This window comes from Arachis ipaensis, chromosome B04 (assembly GCF_000816755.2).
Source record: "Arachis ipaensis cultivar K30076 chromosome B04, Araip1.1, whole genome shotgun sequence".
In the NCBI taxonomy this organism is placed as follows: Eukaryota; Viridiplantae; Streptophyta; class Magnoliopsida; order Fabales; family Fabaceae; genus Arachis; species Arachis ipaensis.
In genome coordinates this window covers 98,534,867-98,554,611 of record NC_029788.2, presented here as the reverse complement: position 1 = coordinate 98,554,611, position 19,745 = coordinate 98,534,867, and the positions used below count along the sequence as shown (strand labels likewise).

Sequence of the window (19,745 nt, the reverse complement as noted above, 5' to 3'; positions counted from 1 at the left end):
TTATATTTTATTTATTATGTTAGTATAAAACAATTATTTTAATTGAACTACCGTTAAATCCATTAAACCACTAAATCAATAGATTAATAATTAGAGCAGTTTAATGGCCAATTCAAAATCTTGATTCCGACTGAGAAAGGTTTGTCAGCAAATAGCCTCCCAATCAGACTGTTGATACAATTGCTAATACTTCCCCTTATGTCTTCCTCCTCTAATTGAATTAAGATCGCTCCCTATCCCCTTTCTATCCGTGTTGGTGGGTTCTCAAGTAAGTGGGGTTCACAAGTTTTAAAAGAGAAAAGAAAAAAAATAAATAAACAAAGAAAGTGGCATATAAGCCACGAGAGAACGAGAGGCTTGGCTCTCTCATTTACAAAACAAAAAAAAAAAAAAAAGGAACAGTGCGGCGTCGAAGAGGAGAAGAATTTGGGGGAAAAGAGCGTGTCAACCTTGATCACATTGATTTGGTAAACTTGCTCCATTTTTTATGAAATTTTAGTATGTTATTCCTGGTGTAGAGATGAACATTAGCATATAACTTGCCAGTTGTATTGCCTTTTCTTTTGTCTGATTTGAGATACCCACTTTCTGGAGGGTTTATGTTGATTCCACCAGTTTTGGTGATGTATTTTGTTGATTGTTGAGATGCCCTAGTGTCACTAGGAAGACTGTTTGTGTACCCATTATTCTGATAGTGGAAGATTTTTCTGGACTAGGTCCCGTGGATTTTTTGTCCATCTTTTGGAGATTTTTCCATGTTAAAATTCTGGTGTCTGATAATTTAATTTCTATCATTATAATTGTTGCTTGGAGTATCTTTGGTATTGCCTATTTAATCGCACAGGTTGTGAAAAAATTATTTCTGGTGCTTTCGCTGTTAGACAGGTTCTTGTTTTAAACCTGTGTTGAGTTTTCTCAACAAAGTGGTATCTAGAGCTTTGGTTGTTTATTTCTGTGCTGATTAAATGGAGAAAAATACTCATGGACCGAATATGGTCAAATTGAATTTTCAAAATTATTCAATTTGGAAGACCCTCATGGAAGATATGCTGTATAGTAAGGACTTGTATGATCCTGTGGAGGGAGATAAATCCAAAGGTACTAAATCCGATGCTGAATGGAAGAAGCTAAATCGGAAAGCAGTTGCTTTGATTAGGAAATGGCTTGATCTTAGCATGTATCCACATGTTGACACCGAAACGAACGCTGAGAAGATGTGGAAGAAATTGAAGGAGTTATATGAGAGAAAGAATGTGCAAAACAAAGCATTTTGATTAGGAAGCTTGTCAATATGAAGTATGTTGAAGGTAAATCAATGCCGGAGCACTTGAGCATTTTTTAAGAGACGGTGAACCAACTGATAAATAATGAAATCACTTTGAATGATGAGTTGCAAGCCTTGTTGTTGTTGAACTCTTTGCCTGATAGTTGAGAAGTTCTGGTTGTGACACTGACTAACTCAGCTCCAAAAAGAAAGTTGACGTTAGCAATTGTTAAAGAGAGTATGTTGAATGAAGAAGCCAGAAGAAGAGAGCGAGGTTTGACTAATACCTCTTCCCAGTCAGAAGCAATTGTTTCAGAGTCACGGGAGAGAAGTCAAAGTAGAAAACCTCACAGTTCTGACAGGTCAGAGAATCGAAGCAAGTCAAGAGGAAAGTACAAGCCAAGAAAGGAGTTCATTTGTCACCATTGTGGCAAGCCGGGGCATATCAAGAGGTATTGTAGGTTCTTGAAAAGAGAACAATCAAGAGGAAGAAATAAAGACAAAGGTAAAGATAGTGACAAAGAAACTGCTGCTATTGTTTATGAAGATGTTCTTATCACATATGATAAAAATTATGTGAATCTTGTCTATGATGATTCCACTTGGATTATGGACTCTGGTGCCTCATGTCATGTCACTCCAAAACGTAAATTTTTCACTTCCTATACTGCTGGAAATTTTGACAAGATCAAATTGGGAGATAAAGGAGTGTGTGATATCATTGGTATGGGTGATATGTGGCTTGAAACTAACATGGGATGCAAGTTGCAGTTGAAGAATGTTAGGCATGCGCCAGATATGCGGTTCAATCTCATTTCAGTGAAGGTATTGGATCAAGAGGGGTATTGCACTTCCTTTGGTAGTGGAAAATGCAAGATTACCAAAGGGACTCTCATTGTTGCTACAGAAGACAATACTCTCACTACTCTCTACCGGTTGCAAGCAAAGTTGGACAAAGAAGATGTGAATGTAGCTGATGATTCCTCTTCTGATTTGTGGCATATACGTCTTGGTCACTTGAGCGAGAAAGGACTAAGTGTCTTGGCCAAGTAGCACTCACTTCCAGTGAAAGGTACAACTTTAAATACTTGCACTCATTATTTTGTTGGAAAGTATGCTAGAGTATCATTTCATAATTCTGGACCTCATAGGAGATCACATGTTCTAGATTTAGTTCACACTGATGTTTGCACTATGGATGCTAAGACACTAGGTGGTGCATCATATTTTGTTACTTTTATTGATGATTATTCTCGAAAAGTGTGGGCTTTTGTTTTGAAATCTAAAGACCAGGTGCTCGGCATCTTCAAACACTTTCATGCAAGTGTTGAAAGAGAAACAGGAAGGAAATTGAAATGTGTTCGAGCAGATAATGATGGTGAATACAGGGATTCGTTTGAAGAGTATTGTAAAGGACATGGAATCAAGCTTGAGAAGACGGTTCCTAAAACTCCTCAACATAATGGAGTTGCTGAGAGAATGAATCGTACTATCAATGATAGAGTTAGGTGTATGCTCTCTCATGCAAAGTTGCCTAAATCTTTTTGGGGTGAAGCGATGAGGACTGCAGTAGGTTTGATCAATCTTTCTCCTTCAGTTCCACTAAATGGTGATGTTCGAGAGAAAGTTTAGAGAGGAAAAGATGTCTCCTATAGTCACTTAAGAGTGTTCGGCTGCAGAGTTTTTGTTCACATTCCAAGAGATGAAAGGTCTAAACTTGATGGAAAGTCAAAGCAGTGTATCTTCATGGGTTATGGTCAGGAAGACTTTGGTTACAGATTATGGGATCCGGTGAGCAAGAAGATAATTAGAAGCCGAGATGTAATTTTTCTTGAAGACCAAACTATTGAAGATCTTGAGAAGACAGATAAGTCAACAATAACCGTTAGACGTTCTGTTAATGATGAACTTGGTCCTTCCACTAGACGTCCTGTTGATGGGGGAGATGTTCAAGTTGATAATGATGGTGATGATTTGCATGATGAACCTACACCTCAACCTGAGGTGCCAGATATTGAAGTTCCACCTGAACCACCAGTTGAGCCTGAATTGAGAAGATCTACTAGAGAGCGTCATCCTTCTCAGAAATACTCTCCTCATGAGTATGTGATGAACACTGAGACTGGGGAGCCAGAGAGCTACCAGGAAGCTATGTCTGATGAGCATAAGGAAGATTGGTTGAAGGCCATGCAAGAAGAAATGAAATCCTTGCATGAGAATCATACTTTTGAATTGGTGAAGTTGCTGAAGGGTAAGAGAGCATTCAAAAATAAATGGGTGTTCAAGTTGAAAGCGGATGAAAATGTCTCACGGCCAAGGTACAAAGCTTGATTAGGTTTTGAGCAAAAGAAAGGTATTGATTTTGAGGAGATTTTCTCTCCAGTTGTGAAGATGTCCTCTATTCGAGTTGCGCTTGGATTGGCAGCTTGCTTGAATTTAGAGGTTGAGCAGCTTGATGTGAAGACTGCATTCCTTCACGGTGACATAGATAAAGAAATCTATATGGAGCAACCAGAGGATTTCGAGGTTAAAGGAAAGGAGCACCTTGTATGCAAGTTGAAGAAGAGCTTATATGGGTTGAAGCAAGCGCAAAGGCAGTGGTACACGAAGTTTTTCCTTCATGGAAGGTCATGGGTATAGTGAGACTTCTTTTGATCATTGTGTCTATGTTAAGAAATTCTCTGATGGTGATTTTATAATTCTCTTGCTTTATGTTGATGATATGTTGATTGTTGGTCACGACACTAAGAAGATTGAAAGTCTCAAGAAAGACTTGAACAGATCCTTTGCTATGAAGGATTTAGGTCCTGCAAAGAAAATCCTTGGCATGAGTATCACTCGTGACTGGAAGAATGGAAAACTGTGGTTGTCACAGCAGAAGTACATTGATAATGCTTTAGAGAGGTTTAGCATGAGTAATTTCAAACCTGTTAGTACTCCACTTGCTAGTCATTTCAAGCTGAGTTCGCAGCAATGTCCTACAAGTGAGAAAAAGAAAGCAGAAATGAAGAAGATTCCATATGCATCTGCAGTTGGTAGTTTGATGTATGCTATGGTTTGCACCAGGCCGGATATTGCTCATGCCGTTGGAATTGTTAGTCGATTTCTCTCTAATCCTGGCAAGGAACACTGGCAAGCAGTGAAGTGGATTCTCAGATACCTTAATGGTACTTCCAGAGTTTGTTTATGCTTTGGGAGTGGCAAACCTGTGTTGGATGGTTACACAGATGCAGATATGGCTGGGGATCTTGATTCAAGGAAGTCTACTTCTGGTTATATGATGACTTTTGCAGGGGGAGCTATGTCGTGACAATCTCGACTTCAGAAATGTGTTGCTTTGTCTACTACAGAGGCAGAATACATTACTGTTGTTGAAGCTTCTAAGGAACTCTTGTGGATGAAAAAATTTGTACAAGAGTTAGGCATCAATCAAGAGAAGTTTGTGTTATTCTGTGACAGTCAGAGTGCTATCCATCTCAGCAAGAATCCGACATTTCATTCCAGATCGAAGCACATAGAGGTGAGGTATCATTGGATACGTCAAGCGCTTGAGATGAAGTCATATACACTTGAGAAGATCCATACTGATGATAATGGTTCATATATGATGACTAAGAATTTACCTACAGTGAAGTTTGATTACTGCAAAGAGAAGGCGGGCTTAGTAGAGCAGCCTATCCCCACTTAAGTTGGTGAGTGAGAGATTTGTTGGTGGGTCCCCAACCAAGTGGGGCCCATAAGTTTTAAAAGAGAAAAAAATAAATAAACAAAGAAAGTGGCATATAAGCCATGGAGGGAGAGAGAACGAGAGGCTTGGCTTTCTCATTTACAAAAAAAAAAAAAAAGGAACAGTGCGGCGTCGAAGAGGAGAAGAATTTGGGGGAAAAGAGCATGTCAACCTTGATCATATTGACTTAGTAAACTTGCTCCATTTCTTATGAAATTTTAGTATGTTATTCCTGGTGTAGAGATGAACATTAGGATATAACTTGCCAGTTGTATTGCCTTCTCTTTTGTCTGATTTGAGATACCCACTTTATGGAGGATTTATGTTGATTCCACCAGTTTTGGTGATGTATTTTGTTGATTGTTGAGATGCCCTAGTGTCACTAGAAAGACTGTTTGTGTACCCATTATTCTGATAGTGGAAGATTTTTCTGGACTAGGTCCCGTGAATTTTTTGTCCCTCTTTTGGAAGTTTTTCCACGTTAAAATTCTGGTGTCTGATAATTTAATTTCTGTCATTATAATTGTTGCTTGGAGTATCTTTGATATTGCCTATTTAATCGCACAAGTTGTGGAAAAATTATTTCTGGTGCTTTCGCTGTTAAAGTAAATAAACATAATCCAATTATCCAAAATACTCAAGTCATAGTTATAAATAGTCCCATAGACAAAATAAATATATAATCCAAAGTCCAAAAACATAATTATAAATAGTCTTCAAAGCAAATTAAATTTAATTCAATACACTTAATTTTCATCTTCATCTTCATGTAAGTCAATAACATCATTGGAATCAACTCCTGAAGAATAGCCTTCTCCTTTTGCAATATCTTCCTGATCTTTATCTTCCTCTAGAAAAAAGTAAATAAATATATTAGCAAAATAGTACATAATAATGTTCAAAATCACTCAAGTATGTATGTCAAAAATATAATATACCAAAATCATCATATCCACGTATCCAATTTCTGGTGCAAATCACCGCTTTAATATTATCTGACAACAAACGACTTCTATACTTATTCAAAACATGAGAACCCATGCTAAATGCAGATTCTGAAGCCACTGTAGTAATAGGAATGCTCAACAAATCTCGTGCCATTAGTGATAGTGTTGGAAAACGATGATGGTTGTCTTTCCACCATTGCAAAACATCAATGATTGCATCATTGCAAAATAATGTTGCCTCACTCAAATAAATATCCAGTTGGTTCTTTCCACTTTTCACTTCAACTTCTTGATTACGGGACATCAAATCCTTTGCATTACAAACAATATATGAATTAAAAAGCATGAAAAATAAAAAATACATATAACCAAGTAGATAAAAATACTTACACCAACAATTTTAATAAGCTGAGTTCCAATTGCAGAAGATGTTGCTTGAGAAAAATTACTTGAAAGTTGGGAAGAACTCTCTATAGTTGTAGAGGAATTTTGGTCATAAACCTCAAAAATCTTGTATAACTTACTCTTCACATGCTCCACTTTGTCTTTAGCACTAATAGGATCAATCTCATTATAGTAATGAACCAAAGTGTTGAGTTTAAATCTAGGATCAAGAACTGCCCCAAATACAAGAACAATACTGTATTCTTCCCAATATTTCTTGAACTTAATCATCATTTTTTCTCCCATGTTCCTTATAAGCACTTCATCATTCTTCAAACTATTCATTAAAATAAGCTGGATTTGCCAAACTTGTAAAAAATACAAGTTGGATGTTGGGTAAGAAGTTCCAGACATCAACTTGGTAGTTTCGTAAAATGGTAACAAGAAATCACATATCTTTTCAGTTCTTCTCCACTCATCTGATGAAGGACAATACTCCCTAAACCCAGCTTCTTTTACTTTATACATTTCAAAAGCTTTCTTATAAGGAATAGCACTTGCAAGCATTGCATAAAGTGAATTCCACCTAGTAGGAACATCTAAACATAATGCAGTCGTATATTCAAGTCCCTCAATATCTTCAAAACATTCTTTAAAGTTAACCATTCGACTTTAAGATTTTCTCAGAAACTTAATAGACTCTCTAATATTATACACTGCATCACCACATATTTTCATTCCATCTTGGACAATAAGATTTAAAATATGAGCAGAGCAACGAACATGAAAGAATTTACCACCACACAACAATGAACCATGCACATCCAAAGTACTTTTCAAGTGTTCAACACAAGTATCATTAGAAGAAGCATTATCTAAAGTAATGGAAAAAATCTTTTTATCAATTTTTCACTCAGTCAAAAGCGTAAAGATTTTAGAAGACAACTCAAATCCTGTGTGAGGAGGAGGCATATGACAAAAATTGAGAATTTTACTCTGTAATTTCCAGTTCTCATCAACAAAATGTGCAGTCAAACATATAAACCCCTCATTGGTACTGGAAGTCCAAAGATCAGATGTTAAGCAAATTCTATTTGGAATGGAAACTAAAATTTTTTTAAGTTTCGCAACTTCTCTCTTGTGAACTTTCACTATGTCAGCCTTAACCGTATTTCTAGAAGGAAGTTTCAAAGTTGGACTAATATATTTCACCCAATTTCTAAATCTCCTATCATCAACCATATTAAAAGGCTTATCCCCAGCAACTACATACCCAGCAAACATATCTCTAGCCACTCCTGAATCAATCTTAAGTGAACCCATTTTAAGTTGCAATTCTGCTATAGTCTGACCAATATCTTCATGCTTAATTTGAGTACAACTATCAAGATGCCATTTTATAGTAGAAGTGTCATATCGCTTACCTCCAGCTTTAAACACCTTCTTGCATCCTTTACACTCAGCACGTTCTACTCCATCCTTATCTGGATCGAGCTTTTTGAAAAAATTCCAAACATCGGAGGTTGCTGGTCTCGGTCTTTTCAAACTAGGTTCATCAACCTCGACCGGAGCAGCCTCAGAACCAGCTCCAGTAGTAACAAGGTTACTCACAGTTTCAGAATTCATATTTTCTGAAATAAAAGCAAATGTAAATTATTTATATGAACTAGGTTCATCAACCATTAGCAAACCACACAAAAAACAGCAAACAATTTTTGAATCCGCATCAGATTCAAGTATTCAACCAAATATCAACCATTATCAACCATAATCAAAACTCAACCATTATGAAACAACACAAAAAACAGGAAATAATTTCTGAATCCGCATCAGATTCAAGTATTCAACCAAATATCAACCATTATCAACCATAATCAAAACTCAACCATGATCAGATTTAACCAAATATCAACCATAATCAAAACTCAACCAAATATCAACCCTAATTTACCTATATCAAACAGCCCAAAATACAACAAACAAACCTAAATTGATGAATCTCAAACCCTAAGCCAGAAAACTAACCAAAGGAGGCGAGGACCAGGACAGAGGAGGCGAGGAGCAGCCGTGTCGCAGCGATGAAGATAAACAAGGAGACCCAGAGTCCCAGAGAGCGAGACCAGCAGCGAGAGGACAAGACCCAGGAGCCCAGTATGCCACGATGACCGAAGATCGACGGTGACTCAGTGACTTCGACTCAGCGACCGTCAGGGGTGAGGACGGAACTCTGAAGTGCGAGCTGAGGTCGATGGAAGTGCGAGACGGCGGGTGTGAGGTGTGACCGTGTGAGAGACTGAGAGTGACGGTGAGGATTGAAGACCTTGGGGACGAAGCTGAAGGCTAAACGCTGGAGACTGGAGAAGCTGAAGGCTGAAGCCTCTGTGTTGACTGTTGAGGATGACCGAGTGAGAGACTTAGAGTGACGGTGAGGAACTGAGGAACTGACGGTGAGGAACTGAGGAACCGAGTGAGAGCCGTCGAGGAGACTGGAGACGAGAAACTGAGGAAGCTGCAACTGCAAATCTGGAAGTGGAATTAGGGATTCATTAGGGTTTCGCTGGGGAATGGGGATTGGGTCGGGTCGGGTTGGTGGGTTCATGGGTTCAGCCTTAAAAAAAGTGGGTGGGTTCATGGGTTTAGCCTTAAAAAAAAAAGCCTCAGTCCGCCGGGAAAGCCCGCCCCGCCCCGCCAAAGCCCACGGATTAAGCGGTTTGGATTATGCGGACTTTTGTCTTTCGGCGGTCCCAAATTTTCAGCCCAGTCTGCCTTTTTTAGCGAATTACGCAGCCCGGTCCGACAGATTTAGGCCCGTTTGCCACCCCTAGCTGTTAGACAGGTTCTTGTTTTAAACCTATGTTGAGTTTTCCAACAATCTGCCATTCCCAGCGAAAGAGGAGAAGAGTTCCCACGTAAAAGGATTGATTTAGTCACACGTTATGAATTAAATGGCTAAACCGCTAAAGTGTTGACTTTGACGGTACTGCGAGTCTGTTTCAGTTTTAATCTAGCATAGCATAATAACTCTAACAGAGCATGATAACCTTGACGGCGTTACATTCAAGTAAGTTGGTCTATGGCAAAATTTAATGCAATGATGAAAACATGTTTGTCCAATAGACGATTTAGTACTTGTTTTTGTCCAATCCGTCGTGGATCGAAGCTCCATTTAAGGGTTTGTCGCTGGCCAATAGGTTGCTGCATACACAAGGCAGGATTCGAACCCCCGACACTTGCTTAAGCGGACTAGTGAGCTAACCACTAGACCAACCCAACTTAGTTTGCTTTCAAATTTTTTATTAAGTGTAGGGGTGACAAAACGGGTTGAACTCGTCGGGTCGACCCGCTAAAAAAGCGGGTCAGGCTAGGATTTGGAGCCCGCCAAATTAAAAAAATTCGTCAAACCCGCACCGCCAAATTGGCGGGTTTTGGTGGGGCAGGGCGGGCCGGTCCGCCGGGCTCATGATTTTTATTTTTATTTTTTTATTAAATAAAAGAGTGATTACTATTATAAAATTAATAATTATAGAATTTTCAACCTTTAATCGTGCTCGAGTTCTGTGAGCTTTGTCTTGGGTCTGAAATATTCTTTTCTGTAAACCTCATACTTCTTCGACCCAATTTGAATTTGGTTCAAATTAATGTGCTGATTCCTCCTATTGAATCTATTGAATTTCCTTGATCAAAGGGTTATCTTGAAGTTGTCAATTGAATTGAGTCTAGCAAACTTCATTGCTCGAGTGTCCTTGTTTATTTGGAATTGGATACATTCTCTCAAATCTTTGAGTACTATCCTTGACATTTGACTCTCCTTTTTAAATCTTGTGTCCTAAACCCTAAACCCTAAACCTTTTATTTTCCACTAGGGACAGGCATGCATCATATGCATTTGTGTGACATTGGTTGGGTGTGCATATTATACTTGGTTTGCCTATGTGATTAATTGCTAATTGTTTTACTTGTAATAACTGTTTGTTTGTGCTTGAACTTCCTATCTGTGTTTGCATCTGGGACTCTGTTGGATTATGGTGATTGGTTGATGGTTGTGACCCTGAGTATCATTCTATACAAATACAAATTTTGGTTAACATCAATTTTTCTATTCTATACTACATTGAAAAAAAATAAATAAAAGCTCACCTTTTGTCCATAAACATAACCAAAGTTCAGTGTTATAATAAAACATCAAAGTATTCTGAGGGAGGGAGAGAGAGGAAAAAAGAGCAAGGGTAAGAGCATTTGCACTTCGAATTTAAGACAAAATTACTGTAGAATTTATTGTCGAAAAAATTCGATGGTAAACCATTATAGGTCACCAAAACACAGCGTTTTCATTAAATGGGTTTATCGGCGGATTTATCCGATGGTAAATCCGCTACTAACTTACATGCCTATTTTTTTTGCTTCCCTTCAATTATTATCGGCGAATTCAACGCCTATACCACCAATAAATCCGCCGCTACTTTATAACGCTAAATTCGACAGTACTTAACATTTTTCTTGTAGTGACCAACTTATCAATTTTTTGGTTCAATCGGCTGATTCTGTCCGGTTCTATCAACTATGATAACTATAACAAGATTAGAATTGGAAAAAATAAATTAAGATTTCATCTTGACTTGTCGTCACTCCGAAAAAAGAACAAGTGTGACTTTGGGCTGCACAATGATTTGCGACTCAATGGTTAAGTCGTTGCGAGAGGTTTCGTCATCCTCACTTATCGTTAGTTTGGGAAGTCGCCGCTAAGGAGTCATCGGCCACATTGAGGTCGGAGTTGGTGGCTAAATCAATGACGAAGGTTCCATCGGCGTTCTGCTACGTGGGTGCAAATGTTTGAAGTGTAAAAATGTCACTTTTTTATTTGTTGGTCAACTTCCAGCTACCCATAATTACCCCTAACTTTGCCACTATAGATGTGGCTATATATATGAAATAGATAACTTAGTAATTTTTTCTCTCTTCTTCTGAATTACTTTCTAATTAATTAAGTAAAATCTTGTTCAGAAGCGTTTTTGCTCTTTTGAGTTTAAGAGTTACTTGAACAAAATTGTAGAGAGTAGATTAGAGACACAATGTTGTCATTATCCTCCTTTTTCGAGTTTCTAATGTCCCAAGTTCGTTATTCCTAATGGTGGGGAGTGTTTGTAAGGACTCTGACACTCAAGTTAGCATGGATCGCAAAAAGAACTAAGTTAGAGATCATACCTTAGTATATGTATTTAGAATAGTGCATATATTGTGAGGTTGTGATATCATGAGCTCCTCTCTTTATGTTCTTTGAAAGGTATAAGTTGCCTTTTACGTTAAATTGATCTAGAAAAATGACTTGTTATTCTCATAAGTTGTTTGATACTTTGTTGTAGTATCATATGTTCATATGATGCTCTTAGATTTATATATAGTTGATGTTGTAACATTCTCTTTAATAGTAGAATCATGGTTTACAATGAAATAATTAACTTCATAAAATTAAATTACTAGATATTATAATAAGTGATGAAGAGTTAGTATTCTCTCTGTAATGTCTTTTTTAAAATAAAAAAAAACACTTATCAATCAAATTGATTAGTTAAAATTTCTCATACTCTAAAATCCGATCTTTTGTATTGGCCTTGTAGAAATATTCCACAAAATTATAATAGTATCTTAGCTTTACGCACGTCCGTATATATGTAGTGTCGGCACCACGTTCTGTTAAAAGAAACACAAGTAAACAAAAAATAATATTAGTGATGATAATAAGATACACAAAGATCTTATTTTATTTTATTGCTTGTGTCATGACTTGTCGTTTTGGGCGACTTATTACTATCAAATTATGGCATAAATTAAATACATACATTCTTCAATAACAATTAACCAGCCTGTCATTGACTTAGAGGTCGAATCTGATCATATCCCTTGTTTTTCTTTTTTTTTTTTATATTATTTTGTTTTGTTTTGTTTTCTTTTATGATGCTTATGTGTCTAAATAACAGTATAATATTAAACTGTTGGAAGCATTGGATATCCTTGACGTTCTTCTACCACACTATATATGTTTCAGTAAGAGAGTAATGTTTTCCTAAGTATTTAGCAAATATTTTATCCATTTCATGCATTATTATAGGTGTTAGAATTGAAGGAATTCTGGTTTGCTTGAATTCTGAGTAAACAGAACTGAGATTGAAGAACAAGTAGAACAGTGATGTGCAGCTCTAGAAACAGAATAGCAATGATCAAACTAGAACAGAAAAGAAGAGACAGGAAAGTGTTATAACTTATAACTGAATTAGTAGAATTATGATTCAACAGAATGATCTCAAATCAATGTTACAAGCCCGAGCTTCACCTATTTATACTACACTCCAGAACTAATACACATAACAGTTGCAATCTTGCATTCTTGCCAATCTGTCCAAAACTAATCCTGATTACCCTCAACAGATTCTTGTTTCTTGATCTTGTTTACACCCTTAACAACCGGCTCCCTTTAAACTTAAGCTGGGTCTCGTCACAGCTCTAAGTTTGCTCTTAGATTTTCAAATGTAAAAGCTGAGAGAGGTTTTTGTTGATTTCCAGGAATATGTACCACATGTTAAATGTCTAATTAAAACTACTTTGTTTTATCCTAAAGTACAGGATTTGCAGTCAATAAAACTGTGTTTATGTTGTCCCAGAAGATTGTTGGGACTATTGTCAATCGAATCCGAAGCTCTCCAAGAAAATTCTTAATACAAACCATCTCTGCTTCACATGCTGCGAAGTTCCTGAAGTTAGTCTCTGGAAGATCTACTCACTGTCAATTGCTTCCTACGAGACCAAGAAATTAAGTTGGTTCCTAAATAGATGCAACATTCTAACGCTGACTTTTTATCCTCTAAACTGAGGCCCAATCACCATCAGCAAACTCATGTAATTTGTAGTTGGTATTTGTGTACGATGAAACCATCTTCCTTTGTGTCTTAGCTTGCAAGTATCTCAAGATCCTTTTAACTGCCTTCCCATAAGAAACTAAAGGGCAATGCATAAATTGATTGATTTTTGCTACTACAAAACTTAAGTCAGGTCAAGTTATGGTAAGGTACTGAAGTATAGCAACAATAGATTTTTAAAGTTTTGCATCATCAAATTTCTCTGAACCAGAAGACAATAGTTGTAATGAAGAGACATTGGTATGGGCATAGGGCTAGTCTCATTCGAGCCAAGTTAAAAAATCTGTAACATATTTAGTTTGGGACAAATGTGATTGTCCAGAATCTAGTCTCTGCACTTCTATGCCTAAAAAGTAACTGAGTTGTCCCAAATCCTTTAGGAAAAAGACTTTATCTAACTGTTTGATCATCAAATCAACCTCTAAAGAATCATTCGTAGTGATGATTATATCATTCACATAGCATAAGTTATAAATGACAAAAGTAGAACCAGTTTTGACAAATAGTGATGTGTCAGATTAATGAAACCAAAAGAATTAAGAGTGGTGTTGAGTTTAATAAACCATTCCCTAACTGCCTGTTTCATTCATACAAAGACTTATTAATTTGCACGCAAGAATATCAGATTTGTCACTAAAACCTATAGGTTGTTTTATGTAAATTGTTTGATTCAAATCTTCATTCAAGAATGCATTATTAAAGTTGAATTATCTAATTATACAATCTTTAGGCAAAGCTAAACTTAATATTAGTCTCACTGTTATAAGCCTAATAACAGGATTGAAAACCTCTCCAAAATCTAAGCCTTCTAATTGATGGAATTCTTGTGAAACCAAGCTAGTTTTATGTTTTTGAATGTTGATCTGGGTGTTTTTTAATGACAAAAATCCATTTGCAGCCTATAATTTCAGAATTTGAAAGAGGTTGCATTGTCCATGTATTAGTTTAAATAAGAACATCATGTTCCTCTTTCACGGCCTTTAAACCAATGAGAAATGCTCAAAGCTACAGAGGCAATGTTAGAAATCTCAACATTGAAAGTTCTAGCAGGTTTAGTATTACCAGTCTTAGATCTGGTTACGGTGTGTGTTGTGTGGGACAGAGGTAGCAGTGTGATTTGGAGGATTTGCATTTGATATAGTCTTAATTTGAGGTAATTCAATTTGTATCCTGGGATGAGAATGAGACCTGGGGTGGCAATGTGAAATGATGCAGCATCATCAATAGTAGTTTCATTCATTGCTGTCCCCATATTTGTTGTCTCTTGAGAGTTGTTATTATCATTATTAGGAGACATCTGTGGTACTAGTAACTTGTTTAGCTATTCAAAAGTAATTTATATTAAAGCTAATTTTTTAAACAAAATTTTTTAGAAGTTATAATAGATATGTTTGATAAATTAAAATACAAATGCCTTTTAATAAGCACACGTTACAAAAATTGTGTAAAATTACTTTTTAATATTTTAAAATGAATTTAATAGAAATAAATAGGGTAAAGTATATTTTTTATCTATGAAATTTGATAAAAATTTAAAAAATACCCCTAAGTTTTATTTTGTTTCAAAAGTTTTCGATTTACATCAACTATACCCTCGACGCTAATTTTTAAAAAAACTTAGAACCAATTCAACAACAATTTTATAAAAACAACCTTTAACACAAGCAAATTAAACATAATTTTTTGCATTTTTATTGGATTGGTCTTAAATTTTTTGAAAATCAGCTATTCAACATATGTATAAAGTTATATGATACATTTTAACATTGAAAAATACAAACTAACATTAAAAGTCTAATTTGATAGAACTTTTTACTTATCTCACTTTATGATTGATAAATAAAAGAGATTACTCACTTATATTTTTGCCAAACAGACAACCACAAATTAAAGTATCATGATTTTCAAAAGCACAAATATTTTTTAAAAACTTTTACCAAACTGACCTAAATAATAGGGAAGTAGTGGGTTTGCTTAGAATTTAATATATTAGCTTCGTTCGAATAATAATCCCGAACCTATAGACATCTCATCTGCCAAGATAGGAAATTCCACAAGTGATATGGATGGCATCTTTTTATTATTATTTATTCTATTTTATCTTTTCTTTTTGTTTTTGACAACGCAATCTTTTAACAGAGAATTCTATCATATTGTGAAATGTGAATATATTAAGATACGCGTACATCACAACAACAACAAACAAAAGTAAAAAAATATTATTAATATTTCAATAATTCATCATAATATCATATTATCATTGATGTTAGAAAAGTCTATTTTACCAACGAAATATAGGGAGTGGATTCTCTCGATTGTAAAAAAAATTGAGAGTATAAAGTGTGATCTCTAACTCTTCATTGTTCTTTTTCTTATATTTATTCTTGTTCCCACTTATAAAATTAATGGTGAGAGATCACACTTTACTCCCTCAATTGTTAAAAAAATTGAAAGGATTAATTTCCCAAAAGGAGTGGATCCTCTCAATTATAAAAAAAATTGAGAGTATAAAGTGTGATCTCTAACTCTTCATCGTTCTTTTTCTCATATTTATTTATACTGTTTACCAACAGTTAACTACAATACACATACATACATTTTGTATAAAGTCTATTTTCTTCTTTGCAATGCGGATGAAAATAACACGCGCTATTCTTAGTCGATTGTAACCAACGCGTGTTTTATTTCTCTCAACTTTTCGATTTGATCGTCTTCTACCCAAATTCAATAATTCAAAATAGTAACTGCCAAAATGAATCTCCGTAAACATTTTTGTGTCTCTCTCAACCCATACTCCAATTTTTACTCTAATTTCATGTCCATCGAATCCGAGTCTCTATCATTCTACCATTTTTTCAATTTTCACTCATTTACTACCATTTCACACCGTTTCTCCCGTTCTGGCATTTTCTACCGATTCATCATCCCTTGAAGAGTCTCTAAGTCACTCCCCAGTCATCGGCAATTAGAGGAAGGGAAAAGTTCATCGGCAAGGTTTATGATGTCTTCACGGGCCATGCACAACTTCTCCATGGGTAGTGCAAGTGCCTCCACGAGCAAAGTTCCTGAAATCACGGGCCGTATTGCTCGCATACTTTCCTTGAATGATTTCTCTCTTATGGTTGTCGCAAGAGCTGGGTTGTGTGGCTTTTTTCGTTGTTCGTATGTGAAGGATTACCATGTGTTCATAACACGCAGCAGAAGAAAAAAAAGGTAATCCTAAAGATCTATTTTGTACTTAAACTTTATTCCAATAATATTATATAGATCAGATCTAAATACCTGAGTACGCTAGTAAAAATCTTTTTCTCCTTCGATTGTATGAAGACTCTATGCGTATCCACACCGAGACCAACCTTCGCTGTCAACTCCTTGACCAATGGACATCTGATCTAAATTGAGAAACCTCTTGCAACTCTTTGCACACCATAAAATTCTTCTCCAAGAATTAGGCTCACATACATTTATGTGCGTAGAGGTAAAGGAATAAAACCCTTGTTATTCTCTTTGTGTCACATTCCTCTACTCTTGGCATACATATATATAGTATGAGATTTGTTACTGATTTTAAATTTGATTCTCAATTCAAATTTAAATCATATCTTAAAATTCTAACTCTGAATCCTTCAAATTTATGAATCATATCATAACTCAATTTGAAACAGAATCAATTAGGATCTCATCCAAATTTAGAATTCAAGTTTACAAATAGAATAACTAATTATTCTCAAATCTCATTTACTATTCTCAATTATCATACTATTATTATATTCTTGGTGCTAGCAAAGAATATAATAATATTCCATTTGAATTAATATAATTATTTATTTGATCAAATCAAAATAATAATTAAATCATTTTACAGCAAAGATTAGAACACTCGTTAGTGTGTGACCCCATAGGTTCAATAGTAAGCGGGTAGTAAATTAGTCATACTAAATTTACTAATCAAGGTTGGTGTTTAGCAACACTCCTCAACGACCTAATAGTATGAAGTAATATATTTTTACTAAGAACCTCAGAAGAACAAAGTATAACCAAAATCACAATAAAATTTAATATATAAATAAAATCAAACAAAATATTTGATTATAAATATAACTTTTATATTAAAAGAATGATAATTTAATCACAATTAAATAATTAAAATAAATTAACTATTAATTTATTAGAAAACCATCTCAATGAAAATAAATACATCACATACTTAAAAAATAATTTGAATTAATCTTATTAATTCAAAAACTATAAGAAAATAGGAATAAAAAATTTAAACACAAAAAAGCCAAAGCTCTGATACTACTGAAGGATTACCATGTGTTCATAACACGTAGCAAAAAAAAGAAAGGTAATCCTAAAGATCTATTTTGTGCTTAAACTTTATTCCAATAATATTATATAGATCAGATCTAAATGCCTGAGTACGCTAGTAAAAATCCTTTTCTCCTTCGATTGTACGAAGACTCTATGCGTATCCACACCGAGACCAACTTTTGCTGTCAACTCTTTGATCAATGGACATCTGATCTAAATTAAGAAACCTCTTGCAACTCTTTGCACACCATAAAATTCTTCTCCAAGAATTAGGCTCACATACATTTATGTGCGTAGAGGTAAAGGAATAAAACCCTTGTTATTCTCTCTGTGTCACATTCCTTTACTCTTGGCATACATATATATAGTATGATATTTGTTACTGATTTTAAATTTGATTCTCAATTCAAATTTAAATCATATCTTAAAATTCTAAATCTGAATCCTTCAAATTTATGAATCATATCATAATTCAATTTGAAACAGAATCAATTAGGATCTCATCCAAATTTAGAATTCAAGTTTACAAATAGAATAACTAATTATTTTCAAATCTCATTTACTATTCTCAATTATCATACTATTATTATATTCTTAGTGCTAGCAAAGAATATAATAATGAACTGTTCCTTCCATCTTTCTAGCTCTTGGTTAATCCTTAGAATATGGTTTAATTGTCAAACTCTAACTTGTTACCATTATTATGATGAACTGTGAATGACCTAAGAAACTCATTTCTTCATTCATTCAATCCCATTGGTCAAGGTTTTATTCATCTCAGTCATTATAATCATAGAGCTCAAACTCTTTACCGAGAGTTGATGGATTCCTTATTGACTAATCATTAATTCTACAAGTATTTAAATCATACCAAATATCCATTCAACTAGCACCCTAAGGTATTAGGTGTCCGGAATCAAAGTATAATAAATACATTGTTAATTACTATGACAGTCGCAGGTCAAAGGAAACTCTATTACTATGTTCATCTTGAGAATATCCTATTGACAAATATACGGTAATTATAACCATTAAGAATTCTCAAAGTGAGTCAGTTCAATGGTCATATCTCTATATGTACCATCTATATATATAATTTAATAAATAAGATCTATTAATCTTCATCCAATGAAGACCATTATATATATATATATATATATGATCTTTTCGGATTATTAATGTCCTTTTTAATAATCCTATGACCAAGAACAATTTAGGTTAAATTATAAAAGATTTATCTCTCAATATTATGATCACTCTCATAATGATAAATCTATAAATTTAATCAAGGACCTTATTATATTAATATTTTAATATAATAACAATAACAAATTATTTAACACGTGATTGATTGGATTGTGGTCATACTACTTATTTCCAACCGTATGAAGTCTACAATAACAAGTATTGCTCACTGTCGTCCTCAATTATGATAACTCTGCCACTTCACTTCTCCTTCTCATCGATACCATTCCCTTTTTTGGATTTTTCTGGAATTAGATTTAAATTTGATACATTGAAACTTCAACTTTAATGTGGATTTATTTATTTTTTCTTTTTTTTTCTAGTCTAAACGATCTGAAACAATTAATGGAAGGATTCAAAGTTGTACTTAATTGTTGTGCTGTCTTTTTATTGATGTTGTCGAAATTAAATTTGTATTTATGCAGTCTGTTTCAATCAATTTCATGCTCTGTGTTGTTATTATAATTTGAAATTAAATTTCTATTTGTGCAACTTGTTGCTGTTATCGAGATCTGTGGGTTGAATTTGTTGTGGGTGAGTTAATTTATTTAAGACTTGTTTACATGTAATCTGCGATCTGTATATAACCAGCTTTATTTGTTCTTCAAAGTTCTAATATAAATAGAATAACTTATTTGTAGTCCTACATATATAATAGGGTATAGTCCTAGTGTCTGTTCAAAACATCTTTATGCATGTTCCATTATTTCTTTGTATTAGTGTTTAACAGATACTTAGCTTCAACAAGAACATCTTTGCAATTTCTACAATTTGATTGTACAATCCACTTATATAATGAAATTTTATTCTACAATGATGAGTTGTTGTGTTTATTAGATGCTAACGTGCTGAAATTCTAAATAGATATTTTTATTGATGCGCACAAAGTGATTATCGACACTTGTTGTCACTAGAGCTGTAATTATCATAGTTGAACATTGATGATTGTTGAT

At 34.7% G+C, this 19,745-nt stretch overlaps 1 protein-coding gene and 1 long non-coding RNA gene across 4 annotated transcripts; one reads left to right on the top strand and one right to left on the bottom strand.

Annotated features, from left to right (window-relative positions):
- On the bottom strand, positions 5,599–7,968 carry LOC110271146 (zinc finger BED domain-containing protein RICESLEEPER 2-like). 3 transcript variants are annotated; one of them, XM_021121385.1, is made up of 4 exons: positions 7,747–7,968; positions 6,329–6,408; positions 5,930–6,248; positions 5,599–5,841 (listed from the first exon to the last, which is right to left on the bottom strand). In XM_021121385.1, the coding sequence occupies exons 1-4, from the start codon at positions 7,946–7,948 to the stop codon at positions 5,738–5,740; spliced, it is 705 nt and encodes a 234-aa protein (XP_020977044.1). In that variant the 5' UTR covers positions 7,949–7,968; the 3' UTR covers positions 5,599–5,737. The 3 variants fall into 3 exon arrangements, with proteins under 3 accessions (XP_020977044.1, XP_020977042.1, XP_020977043.1); XM_021121383.1 differs by lacking the exon at positions 7,747–7,968 and having other exon boundaries at positions 6,329–7,003; XM_021121384.1 differs by lacking the exons at positions 5,930–6,248; positions 7,747–7,968 and having other exon boundaries at positions 6,329–7,003.
- LOC107637876 lies at positions 16,219–19,014 on the top strand. The gene is made up of 3 exons (XR_001619589.2): positions 16,219–16,399; positions 17,578–17,581; positions 18,939–19,014. It is a non-coding gene; the product is annotated as an uncharacterized LOC107637876 (long non-coding RNA).